This window comes from Trematomus bernacchii, unplaced genomic scaffold (assembly GCF_902827165.1).
Source record: "Trematomus bernacchii unplaced genomic scaffold, fTreBer1.1, whole genome shotgun sequence".
Taxonomy (NCBI): domain Eukaryota; kingdom Metazoa; phylum Chordata; class Actinopteri; order Perciformes; family Nototheniidae; genus Trematomus; species Trematomus bernacchii.
In genome coordinates this window covers 14,334,461-14,361,418 of record NW_022987727.1, presented here as the reverse complement: position 1 = coordinate 14,361,418, position 26,958 = coordinate 14,334,461, and the positions used below count along the sequence as shown (strand labels likewise).

Below are 26,958 nucleotides of genomic sequence, written 5' to 3'. Positions count from 1 at the left end.
CAACAACAAATATATATATATATATTATAAATTCTCTACTGGGATCAGTATTGCTCTGAACCCTTTAGTCTTCTAGTGTCCTTTTTATAAAAATGGGCATCATTAGACAACACAGCTGTGTAACATAGTGTCCCGAGGTAACCCCCCCCCCCCCCCCCCCCCCCCCCCCCATTATTTTCATGTTTGATTAGTGAACATAGTTGATACAGCAGCAATCGGAGATCACCACAAGCGATGAGAGAGCATGCCATAGCAGCTTTTTTCTGTCAACAACTCACTGACTGCCGTTAGTGTAAGTTGCACTAAAACATAAAGGCATTTCAAACAGTGAATCTGCACACACATTTATGCGAATACATATACATGCACAAAGACTAACATGCACATGTGCACTTTTGCATTATAGTGCTTGTTGTACATGCACACCTCACATTCATTCACCAGTCCATGAACACACACAATGCTTTCGCTGATAAAGCGCACACTCCCACCAAGGAGCAACATTTTTCTCTCCGAGTCTGTCTGCTCCCTCCTCTCTGTGTCATTTTCTGTCTTGAAGCAGGTGCTGAAATGAGACACTAAATAACTATTAGGAGTTAGAGGAAGGGCGAGAGAGGGGGAGGAGAATGAGAGAAAATGAGAGAGCACTTCCCCAACAGTAGCAGAGGGAGGGAGGGAGGGAGCGAGAGGGAAGGGAGAGCAGAGGAGCTTAGAGAAGAGATCTGCATTGTAAGTAGCTGTGAGAGCAGCAGCAAGTGGTGGCTGTTTTCAGCCTGTTTTTGTTTTCCCAGGGGGAGGCGGCACGGTGAACAAGAACAAGGAGAAGAACCGGGCAGAAGATTTTAAAGAGTTTCTGCTGGGTTAGAAAACAAAGACACTGAAGGAGAGGAGGAGAGGGAAAAGGTGGCGAGGGAAACCGGGAGGAACACAAGGCAGCAATGGATAGCAGAGTGGCTCAGCCTGACCCTGGGATAGCTTGGATTCACACACAGCTGCTGGCGGCCGGCCAGCACACACACTAGGCTGCTAACACCGATGAGGTACAGTACTCAAAAATCTGAGGATTTCTGCTGCTGAGTGAAAGTTGAGCTGTGTATGCCTGAGAGTGCTTCGTGTGGTGCACTTGGGTCAAAGTAGTGTTCTGCAGGTTGTCAGGTGCACTGCATTTATCTGACAGCATCTGAAAACAAAGCTAGGTTTCAGAGAGCATGAAACATTTATCAGGACTGCTGTTTGCCTGCAAATTGTTTTTATCTAACTAACAAATCAAGCTTTTTAAACACATCACTTCAACACATGCATGTGCAATTCAGTGGATTACAGGATTAAATCTGACAGTTTTACCATTGTTCTCACTTTCATGAAACACAAAACCAAACATAAGTGTATGCACATGTCCTGCCAGTGGGATGATTTTCCTCACTATTCATATATTCAGTTGGAAGTCTTCGCTGCTTGCATCGATTAATGTTTCCTGCAGCTCCCTAGGCGAGTGCACACTGAGGTGAGCCCTGATTGTGATGGTTACAGTGCAGCAGTGAGCTGTTGCAGAGCGGGGCAGGTAAGTGCATGTCTGCAGTATGTCGGATGAGGGGTTGTTAAAAAACTGTACACGGCTGTGTAGGGACGCTTTAGCCTAAGAACACCTGACAGAGCCTCAGGTAGTTAAAAGGGAGTGTATGTAGATCGGTGTGTGTGTGTGTGTGTGCACATGAACATATGTGCGTTTCCTGGAGGCAATAGCCTGTCGTTTTCTTTTTCTTTTATGGTTAACTCATGTGGAGCCTACAACTGAGCGTTTACACAACTTCAGGAGGGTTAAGCAACAGCGCATTTATGACTTACAGCAGGCGGGTACTTCTTCTCAGCATGCCAGTTGTGACACATTTCTGTAACCCATTAACACCTAGACCTAAAATAGTTATTTGATTAACTGAGAAGAAAATATTTTGATAATTAACTCATCTTTTCATACATTTTTCAAGTAGAAAAAGTGAAACAATTCTAATATTCTCTTATCTTGGCATCTACAGTCTTACATATCATTGTAAACAAAATATGTTTGCGTAATTGGACTCTTGGTCGATGTAAACACCAACACAACACCTGGGGACACACTGTTTGGCTCTGTGAAGTTGATTTGTGACTATATTCCGTTGACGCTTTATTAACAAAACAAATGACGATTAATAAATAGTCAACAGTTAATAAATAATAAAAGTAATGTGTGGTTGCAGCCCTTCCAGCTTCCAGACTTTTTTCTGGACATCTTCCAAACTACATCAGGGCTGAGGTGACGGCTGCCCTTTCTGTCTGCCGTCCCGATGACTCAGTGTATTGTCATGCCAGTTGCTGTTTGTACTGAGAGTCTGTAGGTAAATATTTTGTCTGGAGTGCAAATAGACAGCTGTGGGTGTTTTCTTGGATTATCTGATTTACTACGGTATGTCTGGACTGGAACGCACCACCTGCACGTTGGGCGGACGTGTAGCAGCATAAATCAGGACCTTGAACTGTTTTACTACACTTTATTATAGGCTGGAGATCCCCTGTGCGATGGCTGACTTCTGATAACAGTTTTTCTGAAAAATCATAACACTGACGGGAAAAAAGAAGATTTATGATTGTGATTTGCTTTAGCTGAGTTAATGTCCTGCGAGCATATTCCTGTACATTTAATTTCTCTCTGCATGTTACATTACATTACATGTTACTTGTTAGACGCTTTTATCCAAAGCGACTTACATACTCAATACTGTGGACAATCCCCACAGGAGCAATTTGGGGTGAAGTGTCTTGCCCAGGGACACAACGACATGCTGACTGCAGTGGGGTTTGAACCTGTGCTCCCTTGATCTGAACACCAACGCACTATTCCACTGCGCCACACGCCTCCCTGAGGTTTATAACTCACCACATGGCCCATCCCTCATCCTACTTCCTCCCTCCCCCCATATGTCTGGAGAGCACCTGCCCCATCACCTGCCTCCCAGACAGCCACTGTCTGCGTTTGCATATGGTGTGGGGAAGCGTCCCAGGATGCCACACCTTACCCTTTTCTCAAAGCCCCCAGGAAGTGAGCCGAAACTTTAGTTGGCCAAACTGTGATATTACAACTTCCATGCCAGTCATTGAATTACTTTTTACCATTGACTTAGCTAGCTACCCAGTACTAACTCTTGAATAGCCATAATATAAACCATTGTGTCCTAAAAGTCATAAAAAGTGCTTCAAGCCGAATCCAGCTTAAAGAGGATACATTATGCTCTATAATGTATTGTAATGTCAATCTGCTCTGATTGGTTAGCTGGCCGGCTCTGTTGTGATTGGTCAACCACATAGAGATGTCCCGCCCCTTAGCCAATCTCATGCAAAGCGCTAACCAATAGAAGCGTGAGTGCTACATAGTGATGTTACTATGTCACAGAAGTAAACAAAGGAGTCCAATGTGGGCATTTCAGGAGTGTTGGAGAGAAACTCCATCTGGAGTGAACGGTTCGATTTCAGCCTCTGCAGACCATTTACATGCACAAATACCTATATTACACACCCAAAAAGGGAACACCCCAAAAATCATAATAGGCCACGCAGATGCGCATGCTCTCTGAGTCCAGAACCCAGATCATACTGACATTCTTGTCCTCAAGTCAGGCCATTTTTGGCTTCCTGTGTCACTGAGCAATGTTCATAGGAATGAACCTATGGGGAGGCCCCACCTCCAATGCTGTATCCATTTCTCTTACATCCAGGCTCTTTTCCCACAACCTATAATGCAAATGTTACCTTTGCGTCTTACAGTGTTGCAACTTTTTTCTTTCCATCACTTGGCTAAAATACCAATTGTTCGAGGAGGGCCTGTCACTTTCCAAAACTTGCGTGCAAAATTGCAGCGTCCTTAATAGCCCATAATAGCAGCCCTTGCTACTTCACGTGCATAGTGGAGCTGCTTTGTTTGTCGCCTGCCTCGATTTAGTGGTCAATTTCAGAGGAATGAGCGTGCGAGTCATCCGGGGAATGTGGAATTGTATCTCTAAAGTTGGACGTGAACTTGTCTTGGCTATAAAAGAGACCACCTACTGAGTAAAACCCTGTGCATTCACCTACTAATAATACCGTAATGTGGCTGCTTTGATTTGTTTAAGATAAGTTGATTTTCTAAGACAAACAAAGAGCTCTACCCCACTTTTCAGGCAGCAGTGCACAGGCTCTGTCACTTATTGGTTAATCTGCGTGTCAGAGAATACTTGGCCCATGCATGAAGGTTGAAACAGCCGAAACTGGAGCCCAGAGGCGATGTGTGCTGAGCACGGCCCCGGCTGAGTATCTGCACACCTGTCTATCACTGCAGCCGCAGGTTATTGTGACTTGGCCAATAAGACGCTGTGTGTGTTTCACATTAGTACTCATGGAAGATAAGAATTGTCTTTGCTTTAAAAAATGTGGGTTTTCTTTGCCTCTTGCTGTTCTGGAAACAAAAGCAACTTTGTTTTCAGTCGTTTAGCTTTCTTTTAATTCATGGAGTTAATCTTGATAACGCTGCTGCTGTTCAGAGTTTGTTTTGAACAGTTTTATAGCTTTAGCTCTGAGCTAAAGTGGAATCATTTCTGGATGGTCAGTTCTTCAGCTGTGTTCCACTTTTAGAAGATCACGTTTCAAAACAACGAGCAGCCCAGTCAGTGGACGGCTTGTCTGTACCTGTCCACATAATAAAAGCAAGAAGTAGGGTGCAGGAGAAGGAGGGGTGAGGGGTGAGGAGAAACTGCTGGTGCACAGCTGGGGGAAAAGTGGAGCAGAGGGCTAGAAACACAGAGAGGAAGGGAGCGCGAGTAAACACAAGAGCAGATGAATGTATCAGCAATTTGTTGTAAAGTGGGTCAGCCTCTCGAGAGCCCAGTGGTGAAGGATCACATTGGAATCAAAGTGCTTGATTGACAGTTTGAGTACAGCCAACCAACACGTTTTCTTTTTTAATGAATTTCAACCAGAAATGTAAAAACCTGGAAGGAAACTACAGCAGAGACATGAACGGCACTCCTTTTTTTTATGTTAATCACTACGAAGCTTCTAATAATAATATAATTGCTTCATCAGCAGAAAAATAATTGCCGGTAAGTTTGAGAATGGATTAAAGGATGAGGCTTGACACTTTTGATTTATGACCGACTCAAGCTGTTAAAGGAGGAGGTTGGGGATATTATATGTTTCTTTAAGTCCCACAAAATCAACAATGCATAAGACCGTCCCTTAATACTTGCTTCATCCCTACTCTGTCTTCGGCTCTCAGCTCCAAGTCCATTGGTTCCTACTAACAACATAAAAGCATCACAAGCTAAGATTCACTTTGGATAAAGGCTGAATAGTTCCCTTAAACTGCTGTTGTTTTTTATACATATTTCATTTTTCTAGTACTACTTTTGGCTGCGGAGTAATACATATGATGTGCTCTTTGGAGTATGTACAGCAGCAGGATGTTGTATGGAGGATTGACTGAAAATAATGTACAGTGTGTGTTCATGGTAATGAAGGAAAATGTCACCACTGCAACAGTGTGTGCATTGATGTGAATAGTTTTTGGACAACAATGGAGCTCTATGCCACAGACGATTGGGTTTTTGGTCATTTAATGGGAAGGGTTTAGCACAAAAGAAATATAGAAAATCACCATTCTCACCCTATAAATCTTGATGTTGTTTTTCAACCTAAATTGCCAAAATAAGTTGCCATTTGCTCAGGAATTGCTTCTTAAAAAAGACATCACCCTGGGCTCTGTAATATTGTTGTATGTTCATTAAAAAACAAAAACCTAAATTACAGCAAACAAAACCCTTACTTGTGGGACTTTGATACACTTCATACTAGCTCTTCACATAAAATCCATGAGATATACATTATTTGCGAAATTGTTGATTACAGCTGTATGAAATATAAAATGGTAACACTACATTTTTGATGATGGATTGACTTTCATATGTCCTGGTAACCTGAAAAAACATCCTAGATCAGCACTCCTTTTCTTAGAGTCTCATGGCACACAGATAAATATCACCTCTCACAGGGTACTGATTATGAGATTTTCTGGATTTACAGCGCGTTGGATCCTTGGCCCTCCATCCACTCGGTAGCTTTTGCGACTTATGACAAAGCACCATAATTACACAAGGTTATTTCCATAAGTTTGTCAATAGTTCCTTTGTGTCTTTACTATCCTGGCTGTGAGTCCTATCTGCAGTTGTTATGGTGGCAGAGGGAAACGGGGGAGGGGAGGTTAAAGGTCCAAAAGTCTTAACGTTTACGTGTGACATGGGCGCCATTTTCTCAGGCTTTTAAACGAGAGTTTGCTGTTTGTCCGTTTTAAGTAAGAGGGAATCCCAGCGGGTGAGGAGGTCAGGGAAGGCCTCTCCACGTCTTGTCGCTTTCAATCAAAAACAGATTGCAGACACACAGTCAGCTGGGCCTTGTGAGTGTCAGAGTTGTGTGTGATTGCAGGGCAGGTTGTCAGTGTTCGTCTTCGTTGTGTCTCCGTTGTGTCTCCGTTGTGTCTCCGTTGTGTCTCCGAAGGTCGCGGGTTAGGTTGCCCTGAGGCTGCAGGGGAGGATTAGGAGGGCCCGCACCGCGTGTAAACATTTGGGTAAGCTCCACCCGCCTCCCGAATAGCCTCTGGGGTGCTCACCTGTCTCAGTGGCTGGAGGAGAGAAGAGGAACGAATACCAACAAACTCCCTGACCTGAATTCACTCAACCGTTCTTACACCATTCAGCCGTCTGATTTTCCCAAAATGCAGCTTAATGCTTCACTTTGACATCTGGAGCGCTTTCGCTGATTGGAATCCGAGTCTCGCTGCTGAGCTTATTTTGATTGAGAAATTTAGATGAAGCCCATTAAAATACCAAGAAGACACCTTTTGGCTTCCCATCCAGTTGTTTCAGGTGTTCATTTGAAATGCTGCATAAAGAAAATAGGTTATCAAGTTTCGTGGATCAGCTGGGTGGAGTAAAAATCACTTTGCAACTGCTGATCATAATGGGAGATTTATGGGAGATACTGTATGTGTAACTGTCTAATACAAAACCACATCATTCATTAACAAGATGCCTGGCAACCTCAAACAAGCAACAAATATGTTGCATAGTGTCTGAACTTTGTCAACAAGTTCTGAGTTGCCCCTTGATTGTTTTTATGTCTACACATCATAATTTGCATCAGAACACCTGGATTGGAACCAGCACAAGAATGCAAAAATACTTTTTAAAGAGCATTTTTAGAGGCTACACATCAGTGGTGGAAAGTAATTGTGTACAATTGCTTGAGTAATTTAGTGAAGTAATCTAATGTATGCTACTTTATACTTCTATTCCACTATATATAAGCAGGAAACTGCTTGAGTTACTTCCAATTCTTAATACAAAATACAATACAAAATATAACACATCATTATGTGTTATACAGATGAAACTAATCAGCAGCCACACATTAATGCATCAACAATTATAATCCAATAACACAAAATATATATTTTTTTAAATGGGCCATTCTATAATGAGTGCTATAACTTTAGTACGTCTACTTCTAAATATTTCTAACAGGGTTTTTCTTTGTAACAGTAGTTTACCCTGTGCTATTGCTACTTTTATTCAAATACCTGAATACATCTTCCACAACTGCTTCACAGCCTGCTGCATCATTCAGTAAAGACAAGATAATTATGGCACAAAAATGTCAAACACAAACATTTGTTGCCAACTAAAAGTTCTTTTAGTTGGCAATGTTCAAATAGAAAATGTCACAAAAACACGGAGAGCTGTGGGGTGGTTTTCCCACAAGTGACGCTGAATGCTGTCATGTCTTGTCTCGGCAGACAATGCCAGGCTCTTTAGTCTGCTGCCTGGCAATTAGTGGTCCGATGTGACCGAGTTAAACTGCGATCTCACAAACACACATGAGCTGCTCACACCACACTGTCAGGACACTCCAGTCTGTCTGACCAAACACACCGGACCTGCGCCCATGGAGGGAAACTCTGAGCGGGGGAAGGGGACGCAAGCTATGATTTACAAAACGTTCCTTTTTGCTTGGATATCCAGATTTTAGTCACACAAACCTCAACACAGCAAACAACTACACATCATGTGTTTGACCTCACATCTGTGGCCAGTAGTTACTACAACCATTTGCTATAGTTGCTATTTGTTTGATTTGACTTATGACAATGGAGCTTTTTTCTTGAACCAAAATATGATGGCCCCTGCTTTTTAATCTTGAATAAAAAGCTCTGATTTGCTTGGTTACTCATTGTTTACGTCACTGTTCAAACTACTGAGAAACAAAGCTTTGGCATCAGAGTGCACAAATATGTGTTGCCCCACTTCCATGTTTGCGCCGCCGGAAAGGTAAGTAGGGAGGTTAAAAAGGTTGTCAAGATGAAAACAGGTTTGAATGTTTGGGTGCCATATAACAGAATACTGGACTTTTAACAACGTTTCTGTCGTGGCAAACCAAGATTTAATCTCACAAGCTTAGTTTTATTCTGTTAAATATTCACTGTGTTCAGATCTAAATCTTCTTCATGAACAGTTAGTGCCAATCTTTGACTTCTTGAGGGAGGAGACATACACATGTAAACTCGGTTTGGCACAATTAAACCGTAAGGCTATTGATTGTTCATGTTGTAATGAATTTCTACATCTTAAAAAAACGTTCTGAATTGAATGATTTCGTCAAAAAGTTAGGCACTGCGATCTATAAAGGTGAAACTTTAGTGTGGAGATCTTCGCCAAGTTTCTGTCTCTTCCCTTCTACAAAGAAGTTGAATCTTGTTTAATTAACCCATTGGTGGCAAAGATAACAAAAACGAAGCACATCGTGCCTAATCATGCCTTGATACAGTGTGCAGATTCTTCGTTTCAAAAAGAGACCAAACGGCTTCAGATAACCACAACCTAATAATTTGCAAAGTGTGCATATTGTAGTTCAAACTCGTCTTGGAAAGGTTCCTGTTGATGGTTCAACAATATATTGATGTCTAACCAAAGAAAATACCTAACAAAGTAGATTGCTGTTTTCAGGCTAAAACATCTCATCAGATATTTGTTGAGTTATTTATTAACGGTAAAACCCACAATGACACACACCTCTAATAAACCAGGCACGGATATATTAGGATCATTTAGCCTTCTGAAACCGTTCAAACTACTTCTTTAATAAAGCAGTGTTACCTCCAAAGTAAACAGTGTAGAAATGTTTATCTTCACCTCCATGAACCACAAACAGTGAATCCATGTTTAACACTCTCCTCTCGCCCCTGGCAAGCAGGAAACTTAATCTAATTATGCGATTACACAACATTTGGCTCCTTCATGAAGCTGAATCAGCACTCCATATGTGCTCAAATGTATCTGATACACTCCTTTGAAGGATTATTCTGAGACCCTCAGGGTGAAATATATCGCAATTAAAAATGCTCCTAGTACGGCTGCTGGCATTAAAGGCATACCATGGTGCCATTCATTAAGTGCTGTATGCAGACATGGCGTCTTAGAGCAGCCTAGTGAAATTACAGGGGGGAAACTGGCAGCAAAGTCCATAACAGTCACAAATAACACCCTGCTGTGACGAGGGAAATTACACGTCTTTGGAATTGAAATGTTAATAGCGCGGTATAATTGTATCAGCGTGAGGAATGTGCAGTGCAAGTAATCGGATGCTTTCATGTTTTGATAAATGTGGTGGTGAGGTTTATTGTCAGTTTTTGGGATCTTTGAGATTTCTTGATGAAATGAGCAGATAGCTAATTTTCTACAATTGATTTATGACGACTTGGCTGTTGATGGAGGATTATGTAAACATTGGTTCATTAGGATAGCATTGAAAGACAAGGTAATCATGGAACCTAATATATGTTTTTTGCAAAACACGACACTGCAGACAAGGATATAAATTGTATTTAATCTGATAGGAGAGACTGCAGATGTAAAGTTTGGTTAACATTTTACATCTCCAGCTGGATTACAGTATAACCAGCCAGTAATCACATCCAGACACCATTAATAAACTTGTGTCAGTATGCAGCAGGGGTCTGCATGTGTTTATATGGCTCAGTAGCTGCACTATATGAGTGGATCAGTATAAGCAATTCCCACACCCTCTCAGGTGTCCTGTGTTCTCGGGACAGCCTGGCCTGGAGGTACACACAGAAAGGCTGCCTTTGTCTGCATCAGGGAACAGGTAACCATTTGTGCCTGCACTCTACTCTCTGTGTCTGTGTGTGTGTGTGTGTGTGTGTGTGTGTGTGTGTGTGTGTGTGTGTGTGTGTGTGTGTGTGTGTGTGTGTGTGTGTTGTGTGTGTGTGTGTGTGTGTGTGTGTGTGTGTGTGTGTGTGTGTGTGTGTGTGTGTGTGTGTGTGTGTGTGTGTGTGTGTGTGTGTGTGTGTGTGTGTGTGTGTGTGTGTGTGTTGTGTGTGTGTGTGTGTGTGTGTGTGTGTGTGTGTGTGTGTGTGTGTGTGTGTGTGTGTGTGTGTGTGTGTGTGTGTGTGTGTGTGTGGGGCAGTCACAGGAGCAGGTGTGGCTTTTCCACAGCCTCATATTCACAGCATACAGCCCAAATGCGCTCGATAAAGAAAAGAAAGGTAGACTATTATTTCAAGTCTGTGAATCTCCAATCTTGATAAACAAAGTTATACTGCCAAGAAAAACCTTGAAGTATGCCGTCATAAGAGATGCTTCTATGTTCATGTAAAGTACAGGTGTACACTTTAATTTGATACTACTTACTATGATGTAAAATATACGAATATCATAAAGATGTACAATGTGTCAGGATGAGTAGAGTTAAACACTAGTTACAAAAAAAACTCTGGAGGGTATATTTCTTTTAGAATTATCTGTGACAAAGAGCCTGCAGTCTCTTGTTGTAGTACAAATAGATAAAGGGTTACAAATTAACATTCACCCAGTGCGACATTCTCTTTACCCCACATTGCACACTTTACAGTTACAGTACAAATTGGTCGTATTGTCCCAAAATGCAACACACAAAAATAATGGTAGAGTTGCTCACAGAGAAGAAAAACAGAGAGTGTTACTACTGCTTTTAGCAACAGCTTACAAATAAAGAAATTATTTTTGTTTACTATTTGTGAAGATTCAAATTTGAACACGGACTAGATGTTTAAAGTGCTCAGAAATGTGGGAATGTGAACATCTACTGCAAGTCAGATCAACAACATGTGATATGACAAAAACTCCCTAACAGCTGCTGAGTGTAATGTGTTTTTATCGAATGATGTTCACAAGGTCAAGAATGAACTGCTGTGCTGTATGGCATGGGGGCAAACATAGCTACCTTTTCTAAGCTAATGTGGCTAAGCTTACCTATTGTGCAGTGAATCCAGTCTACTTTGTTCAATATTACAAAGCAACAGATTTACGATATATGACGATATATGACCTAAGAGACCTTAAGCTAGCTTTAGCTTTAAGCTTTATACTTTTTGTTTTTTAAACAACTTTGGAGGGACTAAAAATGACCTCTTCTACATAAAAGGGGGAGTGGCTAAATGACAGCTGTGTGCCTTTGTGTGTGAGTGTTTGTCTGTACCCTCTTAACAAATGTAAAAAAAACAGATACACAGTTAAAACCTGACATTCAGACCGGATATCAACTTAAAAAAAAGCTATTGAGGCTAATTCATAGGCTAAATGCTACAATTGATAGCTTACTGCTCCAGGAAAACACAATGGTTGAGGAAGACTCGGGACTTAAAGTATTTCAAATGATAAGATCTGTGTTATTTGTACACTTCCTGTTACCTGGTGTTTTAGTCAGAAGTTAAGGATTATCTTTTCAGGAAGTGTGTGTGCTTTGCTAGCTAACATTAGCTGACAGGAATCTACACCAACAGCCAGAGTGATGGATGAGTATGGATCACAGGTGAAAGGTGAGAGTGCTGAGGATGTGCTCTCTTCCTCTGTCTGTCTGGGTGTGTGTCTTGGTTGTGTGTGTGTGTGTGTGTGTGTGTGTGTGTGTGTGTGTGTGTGTGTGTGTGTGTGTGTGTGTGTGTGTGTGTGTGTGTGTGTGTGTGTGTGTGTGTGTGTGTGTGTGTGTGTGTGTGTGTGTGTGTGTGTGTGTGTGTGTGTGTGTGTGTGTGTTAAGTACAGGGGCTGAATGCTATATGTAGAGGTCTTTAATTAGAGCAGGAAGAAACAGATCAGGAGACACTAGACTTAAGTGTGTGTGTGTGTGTGTGTGTGTGTGTGTGTGTGTGTGTGTGTGTGTGTGTGTGTGTGTGTGTGTGTGTGTGTGTGTGTGTGTGTGTGTGTGTGTGTGTGTGTGTGTGTGTGTGTGTGTGTGTGTGTGTGTGTGTGTGTGTGTGTGTGTGTGTGTGTGTGTGTGTGTGTGTGTGTGTGTGTGTGTGTGTGTGTGTGTCATTCCTCCACCAACTCCTTCAGTTCAAAATCAACCGGCTGTCTGAGTGGTTTATTTAACTAACACAACACTACTAACTGTTAATTATAACTGAACTTAATGTGTAACAGCATCACTGAGCCAAGTTGCCAACAGTAAAATGTGTCCAGTCCACCAAATATGGTTAGTGTAAGAGGGTTTTGATGTTCAACCCTCCTTACCCATTTTGTCTATATGAACTTTGAATCTTCAAAACTGATGAAATATGGCAATTAAAAACAATATTTTAAATCAATATTAAAATAGTAATCTCAGAAAGGTGTCTTCGATTTAGAGGCATTTACAGAATACATAGAGGTAATTAAAACCCAGTCTCCTCACCTACACAGCTGGTTTTAGTGACCAGGTCTTTCATTTATTCCAGGATTTGATACATTTTTGCCTCAACTACTTATAATCTGTTTACTAGGAAATGAGTGTACTCCTAGAATAGCTTTAATGTTTATATAAGGCTGTATGTATAAGTGTTTATTTTATATATACAAATAATTAAATCACCATTTTTTAAACCTACAGTATTAATGTAAAATGTTAAGGTTATTGTTACATCATTGTTTTTTTATATTCTTCAAAGGGTTGAGTTTATTGCCATCAAGGAATACACTGATACATTTAAAGAAATGTCATTGATTTCCTAAATGTGCATTTAAATGGGTTTAATAAGGTATTAATAAATCAAACAAGTATTAATAAATCAAACAAGTATTAATAAATCAAAGTATTAATAATTCAAACAAGTATTAATAAATCAAACAAAACCATAATAAAGATCCTGTGAAGTAGGGGCCTGTTGGAACAGACAAGCATTTTTAGTAAAACACTGAACACTTATTTTCCCTCTCTTCTTTTGCAGCTCCCATGTGTTCGTTCAGCCATGCTTCCTGGGTATGGATTCTCACCTTTTCCTGACTTCCAACCTCACCTTCACGCTTTTCGCTGCCGAGGAGAGAGTCCCAGCATGTGGATCCCTGGCTCGGGGGAGTCCCAGGCTCTGAGCGAGGCCCAGGAGGACAGGACTTTGCTCCACCCGTGCCACCACAAGCATGTAGCAGTGTGCCAGCAGGAGACATTGGCCTTTATTGAGCTGCAACCACCAGTGACTCCTAAACTAAACTGTCTTGGCTCTCTGAGGCCCCCTGCTATTCCAGAGGCACAATGCACTACACACACCCGGCCCCTGAATGGTTTCAGACACACACTGAATGAACTGAATGACATGCAGAAGGGCTGCCACAGGACAGACAATGAGCAGGAAACAACGCTGAATTTGAACTGTCACACATCTGTAGGTGACTGTGAGTTTGAATGTCTAAATGGCATCAGGACTTCTTTGCAGGAGCAGACAGAAAAGCCTCATTCTGTCACAACAGTATGTCGTCCTCTCCACGCAGCTCTTAGCCTCGATCTGCCGTTCCCTTTGTCCTCTCTTTACACAAACACAGACCCCTGGGAATCTCAGTTACCTTGCTCTTCATCCTTACCTGAGGGTCCGGAGTGTCGAAGCCCAGACTCCTGCCAGCCTCAGAGGAGGACGTCCCAGGGTTCACTGAAGGAGAAGTCTATGCGTGAGTAGGCAACGTTTTTTCACTATGGAGACACTTGAAAAAAGAAAATCAGGCTTGAAGAATACTTCATACACAAAACCATTATTTCAATATATATTATTCACCCCCCAGTTTAACCTTGAATTCTTTAAGAAAAGCATGTTTTTCTCAAATACCTCCACACTGAACGAAGAATCCAAAAACAGAAAAGTCTTGATGAATTGAACTAAAAGTGGTCCGCATCTTACAGAAAAATCGTATCAAATCATCCGTTCACCAACTCTCATACGTCTTGAAAAATAATATAATCATTTATCAAGGTTTATTTTAAGGACTTTACCTGCACATGCATTTTTGCTAAAACCTTTTGCGTAAATAGTCTCGCTTTCACAGGTGCACTGTGAGTTTTTAAGAACCCAAAGTGTTTAAAATAGTGTGATTTTAGTGGAAATGCATATGTTTGGCATTATTGTACCTGTAGGTGTGCAAGAAAAACTAAGTTTTCTTTAATAATTCAAGGTAAACACAGTATGAGTAATCTATACAAAAATTGTCATTTTCAGAGACACTATAATAACTCTTGGTACCACTTTACAATAAGACTACCTTTATAAAGGGTTTACGAATAGTTTGTAATTAAATTATTAATTAGGTTGTGAACACTTTATAAATCATTAATAAGCTTTTATAAGACATGAGATAAACAGGGCAACTGTGACCGGTTGCTTGCCAAATAGTGAGCCCACATTTATCTGTACTGCTAAGTCTTATATTGGCTACTTAGCTTGCCTCGTCTTCTTCATCAGCCAGCATCCTTGGTATCTGTTGTTCACTGAGTTGATTCCCCCCCCATCCATCTTGATGTTTCTTGGCATCTCTTTATGACCATTTATTTATGAGTTACTAAAATTTATAACTGCCGAAAGGGAGCCTTATTGTGAAGTGTGAAACACATTCCCATTTATGAATGAGTTACTACCATTTATAATTGGTAAAAGGGAGCCTTATTGTAAAGTGTGAAACACATCACCATCTATTGATGAGTCACTAACATTTATAACTACTGAAAGGGTGCGTTATTTTAAAGTTTAATACACATGTCCATGTATGAATGAGTTATAACATTCACGCTTACCTAATACACATTTTTCACATGAAATGCAAAGTAAGATGCAAGAGAGCCAAGCAAAACATTTTATTCACACATGAAGAAAATTAGGACTCAAAGTAATGACTATTTAGTAGGGCTGTGCGATTATGGCAAAAATCATAATCACGATTATTTGGGTCAATAATTGATATCACGATTATTAAATACGATTATTCATTGACTTTGAAAAAATCCATTTATTGAACTTTAAAACAAATACAAATAATAATTTGAACAGTATCTTTTTAACTGTTGATTACCCTGAACGTATAATTCAACTGAAAAACCAATACAAAAATAAATGATACATTTAAATAAATAATATCAAAATAATAAATACCAATAAACAAGATCAACAAATATTTTGGAGCGCACTTCCACAAGCTACGTAACATATATAAATATGATAAATACAAATAAATGAGACCAAAATTAATTAGATCAAATATGTTGCAGTGCACTGTCACAACCTAGAAAAGCAAAATAATTGTTTTTTTCGATTATGTTCTTTTCGTAATTGTGGCAGGCCAAAATCGTAATTGCGATTAAAATACGATTAATTGCACAGCCCTACTATTTAGTATGAATGATACACATATTTAAACATAAAAGCTTTTCTCAGACATACATTAAAGACTTGGTAAGACATAATGGTACTCAGACTGGAAAGGCTTTGTGTATATCCTTGAACAAGCGTCCAAGCAGTCCATCAGGGTGAGCAGAGCCAAGCCAAGATGACCATTCAAGAACCTTGAGGTGTTCCTCCAACAAACTCTCTGTACGGTTTCCTCTCAGTCTACGGACATGTCCTTTGACGGTCGACCTACCTCTTTCTATATGTTGGGTATGACTGGGGGTTCACAAACTACCTGCTGTGGTTTATGGTGTAGTGGTTGTACCCCATGTTACTCAGCACTCTCCTGTATGCTCTCCACTCATCACTAATAATGCTACTTCTTGACTTAACATGCCGTCTAATCAGAGGGACAAGGTGGCATCTTGATCGTTTCTCCACTAGTTTCCGCCTTTCGTCTTTAACTCCCATCATTCCAGAGCCTCAGAATACTGAAATCTCTATTTTTTTAAATCTTTTTTTCTTTTCTAATTTGTTATTATTTACATTGCTTTTAAAATCGTTCTGTGTGACACGAAAAAAATGGGGAAATCGTGTTGGTGAACACGAATCAATAGATTAATTTCGTGACTATAACACGAAATGCCGTGAGACTGGGTTGTATCAATGCATAAAGTTACCTACATAATAAAATATCTCTCTAACTTACAAGGATGACTTTATTTTACTAACCTCAAACAGAAGCCGTTTGTTCTACAGTATTATCCCACTTAATGCTTAAGACTTCTCTATTAGGTTTTAACTTGGAGGCTACTATTAGCATCGTTAGCACAGATGTAGCTACCACTCGCTTACTACATGCTAACCCAAGCCTTAACATTCATTAACGTTAACTGACTAAAAACATAAACACATAAATAAAGTACTCAAATTTCACTTACGGCAAAACCGCATTCATGCACCGTCTGTTTTAACCGCAGAGCGAGTCACAATAGTCCGATATAAGCATGAAGAATAGTCCACAAGGCACCATCACAACAAACACGGCCGAGTTCAAGTTATGTTCCCCGGATGAGCTGAGCAGCAGAGCCCCTGTAGCATCACGGAGCTGCTAGCAGAGAGACAGGAAGCTAACAACAGCAGTCACTGGACAGAGCTGTCACTCAATGTGACCACGCCCTAATTTATGCATAACTTTAAGGCTTAATATAACTTAAAGTGGACCTATCATGCTATATTATAATAATATAGTGTAGGACCATACCTATATAAGGCATATTTATACTTTTTTTTTTTCAAAATACCAAACAGATCATGCATTTTAGCCATGCCTCATTTAGCTCAAATTGCACTTTTTTACCCCTGTTTTTGCAAGGGCTGATTCTGTGAGAACAGCACCATCTACAGGCCTGGCATATGTACTACAGCGTCTCCAGCGCTTTCGAACGGCAATGGCTGTGGCTGTCTCCTCCTGATTGGTGGAGTTGGCCCAATAGCCGTAGCGCCACCGTCCTGACGTCAGGACAGTGTTCAAATCTGGATCAGTTTTGATCAGATCCGTTGCAGACCCTTTTTTAGAGATTTGGATATGGAGGGTTGTGTTTTCTGACACTTGGTGAGTTCCCTGGAACACCGGGGACACATATTCATGTATAAAAGACGTACAAAAGTGCATTTTGCATGATAGGTCCCCTTTAAACAAATGATAAATGGTAGTAACTCATTAATAAATGGTGATTTGTTTGACACTTTACAATAAGGCTCCCTTTTGGCAGTTATAAATGTTAGTAACTCGTAAATAAATGGTCATAAGAGATGCCAAGAAACATCAAGATGGAAGGGGGAATCAACTCAGTGAACAAAAATACCAAGGATGCTGGCTGATGAAGAAGACGAGGTAAGCTATATAAGCAGGGGTGCACACAACTTTCCCAGTGAGGTACTCAGATGAGTACCTGGAGTCAGTGTTTGGTACTCCAACTTCTGGCGATTGTCAACGGGGTGGTAGTGGAGTGCAGAGCTTCATGTCTGCGGAGCGTGTGAACGTTGTGATCAGCTGTTTTAGCGCAGGGCTGCTGTACAGACCGACGTTAACAGCAGCCCTGTCTGTGCACACGGAGACCGACTCTGTCGTCCGGTGATCTAACCACCTTCTGGAAAAGCTTCACAAGTACGTCGGTACGCAAATGCGCTTTGTGACACAAGTGACGGTACGCATTTCAGATTGTTGCCGCGCATGCGTACCTGCGTACCAGTTATGTGCACCCCTGAATATAAGGCTTAGTCATCTTGCCAAATAGTGGGCCTGTGTTGATGTATGTTATAACTGGTTTATAAATGGTTCTTAATAATTAATAAAGTGTTTACAACCTAATTATAAACCCTTTATGAATCCTTTATAAGGTCTTTATAAAGTGGTACCTAACTCTTTACATGATTCTTCTTAATCTCATGGAGTTATTTTCCTGTTTCCAGGGAGAAAGATGCAGATTTATTCCCCAGACAGCCCGAGCGATGAATCCCTCAGCAGCCCGATCCTGGACGCAGACTACCTCTTCCCAGGACCCTTTGCTTCTTTCCTGGAGGAGGACCTCAGCAGATTATCTTCCCTGGAGGCCATTTCAAGCCCCTCCTCCATAGACGGCTTCTCAGATCTCCCAAACCTCAGTGAGGAGGATATTTTTAATCTACCTGAAGAACCCCTACACATAATAGAGGACTCACTGCCGTCCAGTGCCACAGGGGGGAGCTTTTTGTCCCGCAGCCGTCAGGGGGATCAGGAGCGACGGCGCTTCTCGGCCTCAGAGCTGATCTCTAGACTGCAGCTGTCTCAGAGGAAGAGCTCCTTCACACTGAAGCTGGGGAAGTCTCTGTCAGCTCGAGTGGCCTCCAGAGACCGACAGAGCACCATCACCCTCGGGCCCAACGCTGACTGTGAGTCCAGAACAGGTCCAACATCACGGTCCATTTCAATCAGAGGTGGTTCCATCAACACAGCTTAGCAAGTAGTTGTTGTATAAAAACCTTTTTCAAATAAATACCCAACTGTAGTATGAAAAAAAATAATCCATTAACGTATTGTGCCTAGTCTTGCATAATTCTTAACTTTATTGCTGAAATATTTTGTCAATTAATGTTTAATTTGTAATGGCAGAAAATGCTATATATTTTGATTTTGGACTGTTGATAAAAAAAACAATTGGATGCCATTACTTATGGTTCTGGGTATTTGTGCTGGTAATTTTTTGTCATTATATCCTGACAATTAAAAAGGATTCGATACGTTATGTTCATAACATCATGATTGATTATTGAGCTCACTTTAAACAAAGCAAAGCAAAACATTACAGATTTAATATCCATGCCTATAAAATTAAATTAAATCTAACACAGAGGAACAACTCTTGAAAGAAAAATGGCATTATATAGAGATTAAAAAATAAAAAATGTGCAGAATTATCAATGATCTAGAACATTATTATCAGATTTGATGGAAATGGAAATACTCTCTCCCTCTTTACTGTATATATAGTATACAAATATTTGAAACATTATAGGGAAAATAATATAGTTATAAGATTGATAGATTAACAGTAATCAACTAGCTTGAAAAAGCTTATTATGTCAAGAAGCTGTATTTTCACTTCTTAAGAATCTTAAAGTCACTAAACATCCATGAAAGTTCAAACTGAGTTAATGTTTTATCAACCTTTACAACATGAGGACGATTGCTTCTTCCCCACCTCTCCCCACCATGGATGTATAATAAGAACTGGATACAGCGTGGGAGGCGGGGTCTCGTTCTTTCCTACGAGAGCTGCTCATTGGCGCATGAAGGCAAAATGGCCCAACTTTTGAGAGAGCGAAACGTCACAGATTACCCGTCATGCCTGGCTAGAGCATGCGCAGTTGAGTTGCCCCTTAAGCCCCGCCCCCCGAGCTCCCACTCTCGGCCAGCTCTTGGCTCACTAGAATGAATGGAGAGAGAAAATAAATCTAGATTCGGCTTTTAGTGCATTTTACAACTTTAAGGACTTAATGATTATAATAAGGGCTGTAAAATAGTTAATACTGGGTAGTTTATTTAGTTTAAAAAAAAATGATCCGCTGATTTACAGACGTCTCTTTCCCCATGTTAGTCAATGGGAAAAAGTTGTTTTGGGCCAGGTGACGTCATGGACTGATACGGAAGTTGCAGTACCGCCGTTTGGACACAACGAATGTTGGGCACAGAGTCCGGCGCACTTCCTGGGGGCTTGCTTCACACCTTGTGCTTTTTATCCTCTCTAGATAAGTCCAGCTCGAGGCACCGCAGCTCCGGAGGCTCCAGTGACAGCGCCCCCCACAGTCCTGTAGGACCCCCACCCACTCTGTCAGGCAGCGACAATGGCATGCATAGGTGGAGCACCAAACTCGGGTAAAAATATACTTTGTATATTTTCACACATACACAGCAACAATTGAAGGACCTATAATAATGTCAGGTCACTCTTTTTATTTTGACAGAATGCGAAAGAAATCCCTGGAGGAAGACTGCACACTTCCAATCGTCACCAGTGTTAATCGCTTATCACGGTTTTTGCCTAGCTGTAAGTTTCCCTGAATTTTTCAGAACTGTTTTGCCATCAAACCTTTTGTATTATACTCAATTATGTTCTATATTTGCTTGCTCTTGGTTTCAATGATATCCAATGTAATATTTCTTACTACATATATTGTTATGTTATAAAACAAACTTTACCTTTGTACTATATCTCATATCCAAGACCATCTTACTGTATCATCTTGTACTATTATATTAATGTATTTCATTTCATTTTTATTTGTTCCGTTCATGGTATGCAAAACTTAATGTATAATAATTGTTTACAAAACATGTCTCTGTAAACACACCATACCCGAAAAGGAGCAGGGAGAAGGAAATAATCTTATATTACCTGCCCCTTTCTAAAAAAAACTAAATAATTTATATTTATTTTTCACAGCCAAACTTATTCACAGCCAAACATAACAGTATCGTAGGATAATAAGAGAAACACAAAAAAGACTTATTTCCCACTTGACAGTTAACGGAAAGAAACAAAACTAAAAAACAACAACACCAAACATCACATGTACAAGTGCAACACCCTCATCTGAATCCTACTGGAGAAGAAGGTGGAAAGCGGCGCATAATAATAATAATAATGGGATTTTGATTTACTTTCATATTTTATTCTTTCTCATTTGTTATTAGTTGAATTTCTGTACGTTTGTTGTCTTTGTGTTGATGTAACAAACACATTTCTCCTCTAGGAATATATATATTTTAATTAATTAAACTATCACATCCTTTTTTACTTTCCCGCAGCGATCCTGTACCAGGAATACAGCGACGTGGCCATCAACAGAGAGATCCAGAGGCAGCAGGGGAAGGAGCCTGGCCCAGAGGAGGAGGGTCTCAGGGACGAGGGGTCAGACGGGACCCCCTCTCCGTCCAATCTGTCCCCGTCCAGCTCCTTCCGCTCCTCACAAGGCTCTGCCTTTGCCCTTTGGCAGGACATCCCAGATGTTCGCTCCAGCGGCCAGCTCGACAACTTCAGCAACGAGGAGCGGAAATTACAGGAAGTAAGTTTGACTTAGGAGACCTCCTGCTTGTTTGATGTGCTTTAAACGACTGGTTAACAAACCCTGTATCACTACACTCAGGCCAAGTTTGAGCTGGTGACATCAGAGGCGTCGTATATTCGCAGTTTGACCATTGCAGTGGACCACTTCATGTTGTCGCAGGAGCTCGCAGAGTGTATCGGGGCTCAGAACAAGCAGTGGCTCTTCTCGAAGCTTCCTGAAGTCAAAGGCGTCAGTGAGAGGTGAAGAAAAACGCCCCTTCAAATTCTACATTAAACACCTCAGAGCATGTCCTTTTTCTAAAGGGGTTTTCTGCTATTGCACAGGTTCCTTCAGGACCTGGAGCACAGGCTGGAGGAAGACATTCTGCGTTTCGATGTGTGCGACATCGTCCTGGATCACTGCCCGGCCCTGCGGAGGGTTTATTTACCTTATGTGACCAACCAGGCGTACCAGGAGCAGACGTACCAGCGTCTGCTGTGAGTTACCGCTTTCATCACATGTGTACCATATCAGCTGTTTGAGACCTTAACATATATATTAATGTATCCAGGGCTGTGCATAAAATCCAATTGTCTGGATGTCCATCATTTCCTCTCAGGGTGTTCGGATATTATTTCACACCTGCATGACTTAACTTGCAGATGTTTCACGCTGGAATGTACCTTCACCTCTCGAGAAAAAATCATTAAAGTGTCTCGTCTTGTCCTCTCAGGCACGAGAACCCTCGCTTCCCCGGGATCCTGGCTCGTCTGGAGGAGGACCCCGTCTGTCAGAGACTTCCTCTCACCTCTTTTCTGATCCTCCCGTTTCAGAGGATCACACGGCTGAAAATGCTGGTGGAGGTACACGCTTAGACATTTATGCAGGATTCATGTCCGCACTTGAAACCCAATTACGGATGATATTTAGAGCAGGTTTTATCCAACAACAGAGTATTGTCTTTCTCTTTTGGTTCAAAAACTTCTTTATTTTTCAGAACATCTTAAAGAGGACGACACCGGGCTCCCGAGATGAGGACAATGCCACGAAAGCTTTCAATGAGCTAAAAAAGGTGGTGATTATCATCTGTAATAGCCAGTTGGATGAGCACCAGTATTATCCACGGTGGTGAGGCATTACAGTAATAACCATGTTGGTGTGCGTCTTCTTAGATCATCAAAGAATGTAACTCCAGCGTGCAGTCGATGAAGAGGATGGAGGAACTGATTCACCTCAATAAGAAAATCAACTTTGAGGGAAAGGTGACTTTTATGAATTGTCTTTCCTTTTTTTAACCTGCGTTCTTAACATTTAGCATCTTTTATATTCCGGAACTATTTTCTTTCCTTGGTAGATCTTCCCTCTGATCTCTCAGTCCCGCTGGCTGGTGAAACACGGAGAGCTGCTGGAGGTGGACACGCAGATGATGAGTATTTCTGGATCAAAGCTCAAGTTGCCCACCAAGCCGGTGTACCTCCACCTGTTCAATGACTGTCTGCTGCTGTCCAGGAGGAAGGAGTGAGTGATTGCAGTCCTTATAAGAGATCGTAAACATATTAATAATAACATTGCACTGTTTAATGAGTCATAATAGGTCAAAAGCAGCATTTTAGAATATGGGTTGAATGAAAGTTAAACTGTAAGTCCATATATGCACATTTAAAGAGAAATGGGGGTCCCAATCATTGCTGCCCTCTATAAAGACTGCACACCCCACATTAAGACTGCATTAGTGTTCAGCAAAAATAAATATAGTAATTTTTACTTTACTGGATTCATCTACATGTTCAGTTAATACTAGTAGTAGTTGTTAAAAAATGTTTTTGCATGCAAACAGACCAATATTTTATAAAATATGTTTTGTTCTCAAATAAACTACTCAACCAATTATTTTGATTCATTATCTAGTTAATTAAAAAACACATTTTGGTGATGATTTGTTTACGAGATTACTATTAGACTGTTTTTATTACTTTATGTACGATTTCCTAGTTAAACTTACTAACTTGACTTTCGTTACATTTTTTAATGCGGGACTTTTACATGTAACAAAATATTATAGAATACTTCCATACACCATCAATATGACTTAAGAAAATGCTTAAACAGCAAAACAATTCTACACATGGTGGCTTCAAAGATTCAGTTAATAATATATATTTTTTAAAAGCACATTCTTAGTGATTTTGATAATAAAACTGTGTATTTCTTGCAGCACGTGGAAGTTCATGGTGTTTGTCTACGCTAAGATAGGAGAGCTGAAAGTGAAGGATCTCAGTCAGAAGCTGCAGGGCATCTCAGGCTTCATCTTCCACCTGCAGCTGTGTGAACGCCAGCAGCTCAAACACCAGATCCTGCTCAAGTCCAACACCGAGTGAGTCACAACGGAAACATTTAGCTTCAGTACCGACAGTATGCTTTAGCACAGGATGCCCTAACTTTCCTTATTTGTGTCTGCCAAGGAGTGGGAAGCAGAGATGGATCACAGCCATGTTTCCATTTGATCCGCTGGAAGACATCGGGCACGCCACTGAGAATGACGGTCAGTAAAAGCTATTTCAATCAATCAAATTGTATTTACAGTATATAGCCCAATATGACACATATTCAACATTTGTCTCAAGGGGCTATACAGTGTATAGGAAAAACTCCCAAAGAAATCCCCAGAATAGGAAACAAATGGAATAACCCTCTGGGACCCTTCTGCTGTTTAACAGAAAGTCTTTCTCTGGTATTATTTGGCTCATCAAGACTCAACTACAAGTCTTACTTGAGTAATCTTGTGATGGAGACGGGCGCATATTACACTTACACATGACACATCAACAACAAAATGGCAGCTCCAACGGAAATGCTACAGCTGAGCTAAATGGGTTAGCTTCCTCAGGGGTGATCTCAACATTTTTTTAAAACCTCTGGAAGAGCAACGAAGGAGGATGTTGTGCAACATATGTTGTGTAGAGATATAAAAAGATAATACAATTACAACCTGGCCCTCCAAATGACAAAAAATGATTATATTAAATAATAATTATTCACAAGGATGTCAAAGATCTTCCGGATGCCGCCTAAAAATGAATCATCTTAAACCTTTTCATCCTGTCGTTCATCATTTTCGTGTGTTCCCCTCTCAGATATAGCCCAAGTTCAGTGCATCAAAAGCTATCAGGCCCAGGAGCACGACGAGCTAACCCTGGAGAAGGCCGACATTCTTCACGCTAAGACCATTACAAGTGATGGTAAGGATTGGGATCAACTCCACTTTTGTGTGTGTGTGTGTGTCGGGGTTTCTCCAATGTCTTGAGTTATCTAATCTTTCTCCAGGCTGGGTGGAGGGCATCAGACTATCTGACGGGGAGCGGGGCTGGTTCCCCAAAACCTACGTGGAGGAAATCACGAGTCGCAGCGCTCGCCTCCGCAACCTCCGGGAAAATATCCGCATTAAATGTGTCACGCAGAAACTGAAGGGGGGCGACTGACGCTTCTACTGCAGCTTGTCGAAGGTGCATTTCACTTGCTGAGTTGCACTTAAAGTTACACAAAACTCCAAATGCTTCCTCCTCAAGTCCTACACTTTGGGCTTAATTTATCCTTAGCTAAGGGACTTGCTTAAGAGTGGTGCACAGAATCTTAAAGGTTTTCTTATGGCATTTTTTGCATGAAAAGAGATTTTACCATAATGAAAGACTTATAATTAGTGATATCTGCATCTTCTCACCAATTTGGCCTCTTGATTGTGTTTTTTACTGTTGCTCAAGAAAAAAAGAAGACGAGAAATCCAAATTAGTCAGAGAAGTAAAACATTACACTTATGGAGGAATACAAATAACTGGAAACAACAAATGTGGGAGGAAGTTGTGGATGGATGTGGGACCGAAAATATGTTGAGTACGCAGGTGCTTAAACATCCAACACTTTTTACCTTGTGAGAACATTTTCGCATGCTGGATGAAAGTGGAAATTAAAAAGCTTTTGATGCCCTTGTCCATTTTTAGATTAAAAGGTTTTTATACAATGACTTTGTAGACAAACGTTTCCACCAGGACAGTTCTAACATTTTTGCCACTCAATCACTTTATGACTGTTTTCTATGAATGCACCCATCACCATTTCAAAAGCCTGAGAAACATGCACATTTACCAGCACAAGAAATACATGTTATCATTCCTTGGTTGATGTCAGAGTTAGTTTTTATCCTGTCATGTCTCATATGGACAGATTCCCTTTTAAGCAGTCCACGTATTCAACAAACATGTGCCCTAGTTACTGAAATAAATAAAAGCCTGGTGCAACAGTTTATTAATTCCACGTGTTAAATGTTGGACTGTTAAAACATGTTTGCCCCTTATTAAGAGAACGACTCCCTCCCCTTAGGCACTGTCAATGTCTGTCTGTAGTAACTGGTTTTTTAAGACTGCATGAACTCTGATGGTTGTCTAGATAAGGCAGCTGCAGAATGATGGTTTATTTTTAATTTTTCTAATGATTTCACAATTCTTTGAAACACAAATGAAGGACAGACTTTCCTCTAAACAAGCCTGCACCACACAACTTCTGTTGTTCCTAATCTGACTAAAGCATTACACTGTCTATATTCTGTATTTTTATTATTGTCAAGAAATCCCACGAACAGATCGAAAGAACAGAATAGAATAGAATAGAATTGGGAGGGATGAAACCCTCTTTAATGGTCACATGCAGAGCACACAGCACACACAGTGAAATTTGGCCTCTGCATTTAACCCATCCTAGTACCAGGAGTCTAGTACTAGGAGCAGTGGGCAGCTATTGTACAGCGCCCGGGGAGCAATGGGAGTGAGGGGGGAAGGGGGGTGTCCGGTGCCTTGCTCAAGGGCACCACGGCAGGGCAGGGCAGGAGGTGAACTGGGACCTCTCCAAGTAGAAGTCCACACTCCATATTTAGGTCTGGTCGGGGACTTGAACCAGCGACCCTACGGCTCCCAGTCCAAGCCCCTACTGACTGAGCCACTGCCGAACAACAATGTACTTTATCTTTCTGACAAGTATTATTAGTGTGGCTACTTCCTGATATCTTCCTGTGTGCCATAAAGCTCCATAGTTTTCCATTAGAAACACAAACTTGATCACACTAGTACAGTACAGTATGTGACATCATTACCATGAACACACACACTGGAATGTACCCCAAATGTACCACTACTGATTCTAGATCACTGTATTCCTCCACCGCTAGAAATAGTCCATAACTAATGCACTACTTACTTTAGTTTCAGTCAAATGTGCTGAAAACTAGAGTGACCAGCTGTTTAAGTGAACAATTAAGCCTTTGTAATATTGAAATTATATATAGAGTGTGGTGCAAGAAAACGAGTTAGCATTTTAGCACTTGGGGGTTTCCTCATCTCTCTATTTTATTTTCAATAAAACTCAAGGAATTTCTCCTGTTGTTGTACGACATAAAATATATCAGTAAAAACCCAAACCATGGATGTCTGATGTGGTGTCTTAAAAGCCGCGGCTGCTAACCTCATCATGCTAAACCTCATCATGCTAAACATTAGCCGTGGGAACATCAAGTCATGCATCCGTGATTTAGCTTGTTTATAACATAACTTTAGCTATTTGCTTCTGGAGATTGCATTTACGCTACAATATATTTT

The 26,958-nt window shown here is 40.9% G+C and overlaps 2 protein-coding genes across 2 annotated transcripts in view; both read left to right on the top strand.

The window, feature by feature from the left end:
* ano11 (anoctamin 11) overlaps window positions 1-883 on the top strand; it is a 30,141-nt gene extending 29,258 nt beyond the window's left edge. Inside the window, exon 26 of the mRNA XM_034145448.1 lies at window positions 792-883. The gene's annotated coding sequence lies outside the window, so the exon portion shown is untranslated. The remainder of the gene's footprint in view (window positions 1-791) is intronic.
* Window positions 708-25,956, top strand: arhgef19 (Rho guanine nucleotide exchange factor (GEF) 19). Its single transcript, XM_034145447.1, has 16 exons — window positions 708-1,040; window positions 13,313-14,024; window positions 18,203-18,661; window positions 20,018-20,144; window positions 20,234-20,316; window positions 21,078-21,334; window positions 21,416-21,576; window positions 21,661-21,813; window positions 22,050-22,179; window positions 22,314-22,388; window positions 22,489-22,578; window positions 22,671-22,834; window positions 23,532-23,690; window positions 23,779-23,858; window positions 24,451-24,555; window positions 24,641-25,956. The coding sequence occupies exons 2-16, from the start codon at window positions 13,334-13,336 to the stop codon at window positions 24,793-24,795; spliced, it is 2,889 nt and encodes a 962-aa protein (XP_034001338.1). The 5' UTR covers window positions 708-1,040; window positions 13,313-13,333; the 3' UTR covers window positions 24,796-25,956.
* Window positions 25,957-26,958: the final 1,002 nt, after the last annotated feature.

Bases quoted from the DNA above. Each gene is read 5' to 3' on its own strand.
- arhgef19 (XM_034145447.1), top strand. From the start codon at position 13,334: ATGCTTCCTGGGTATGGATTCTCACCTTTTCCTGACTTCCAACCTCAC. The intron at 18,662-20,017 runs GTGAGTCCAGAA...TATCCTCTCTAG, and splicing joins CCTCGGGCCCAACGCTGACT to ATAAGTCCAGCTCGAGGCAC. The intron at 20,317-21,077 runs GTAAGTTTCCCT...ACTTTCCCGCAG, and splicing joins ATCACGGTTTTTGCCTAGCT to CGATCCTGTACCAGGAATAC.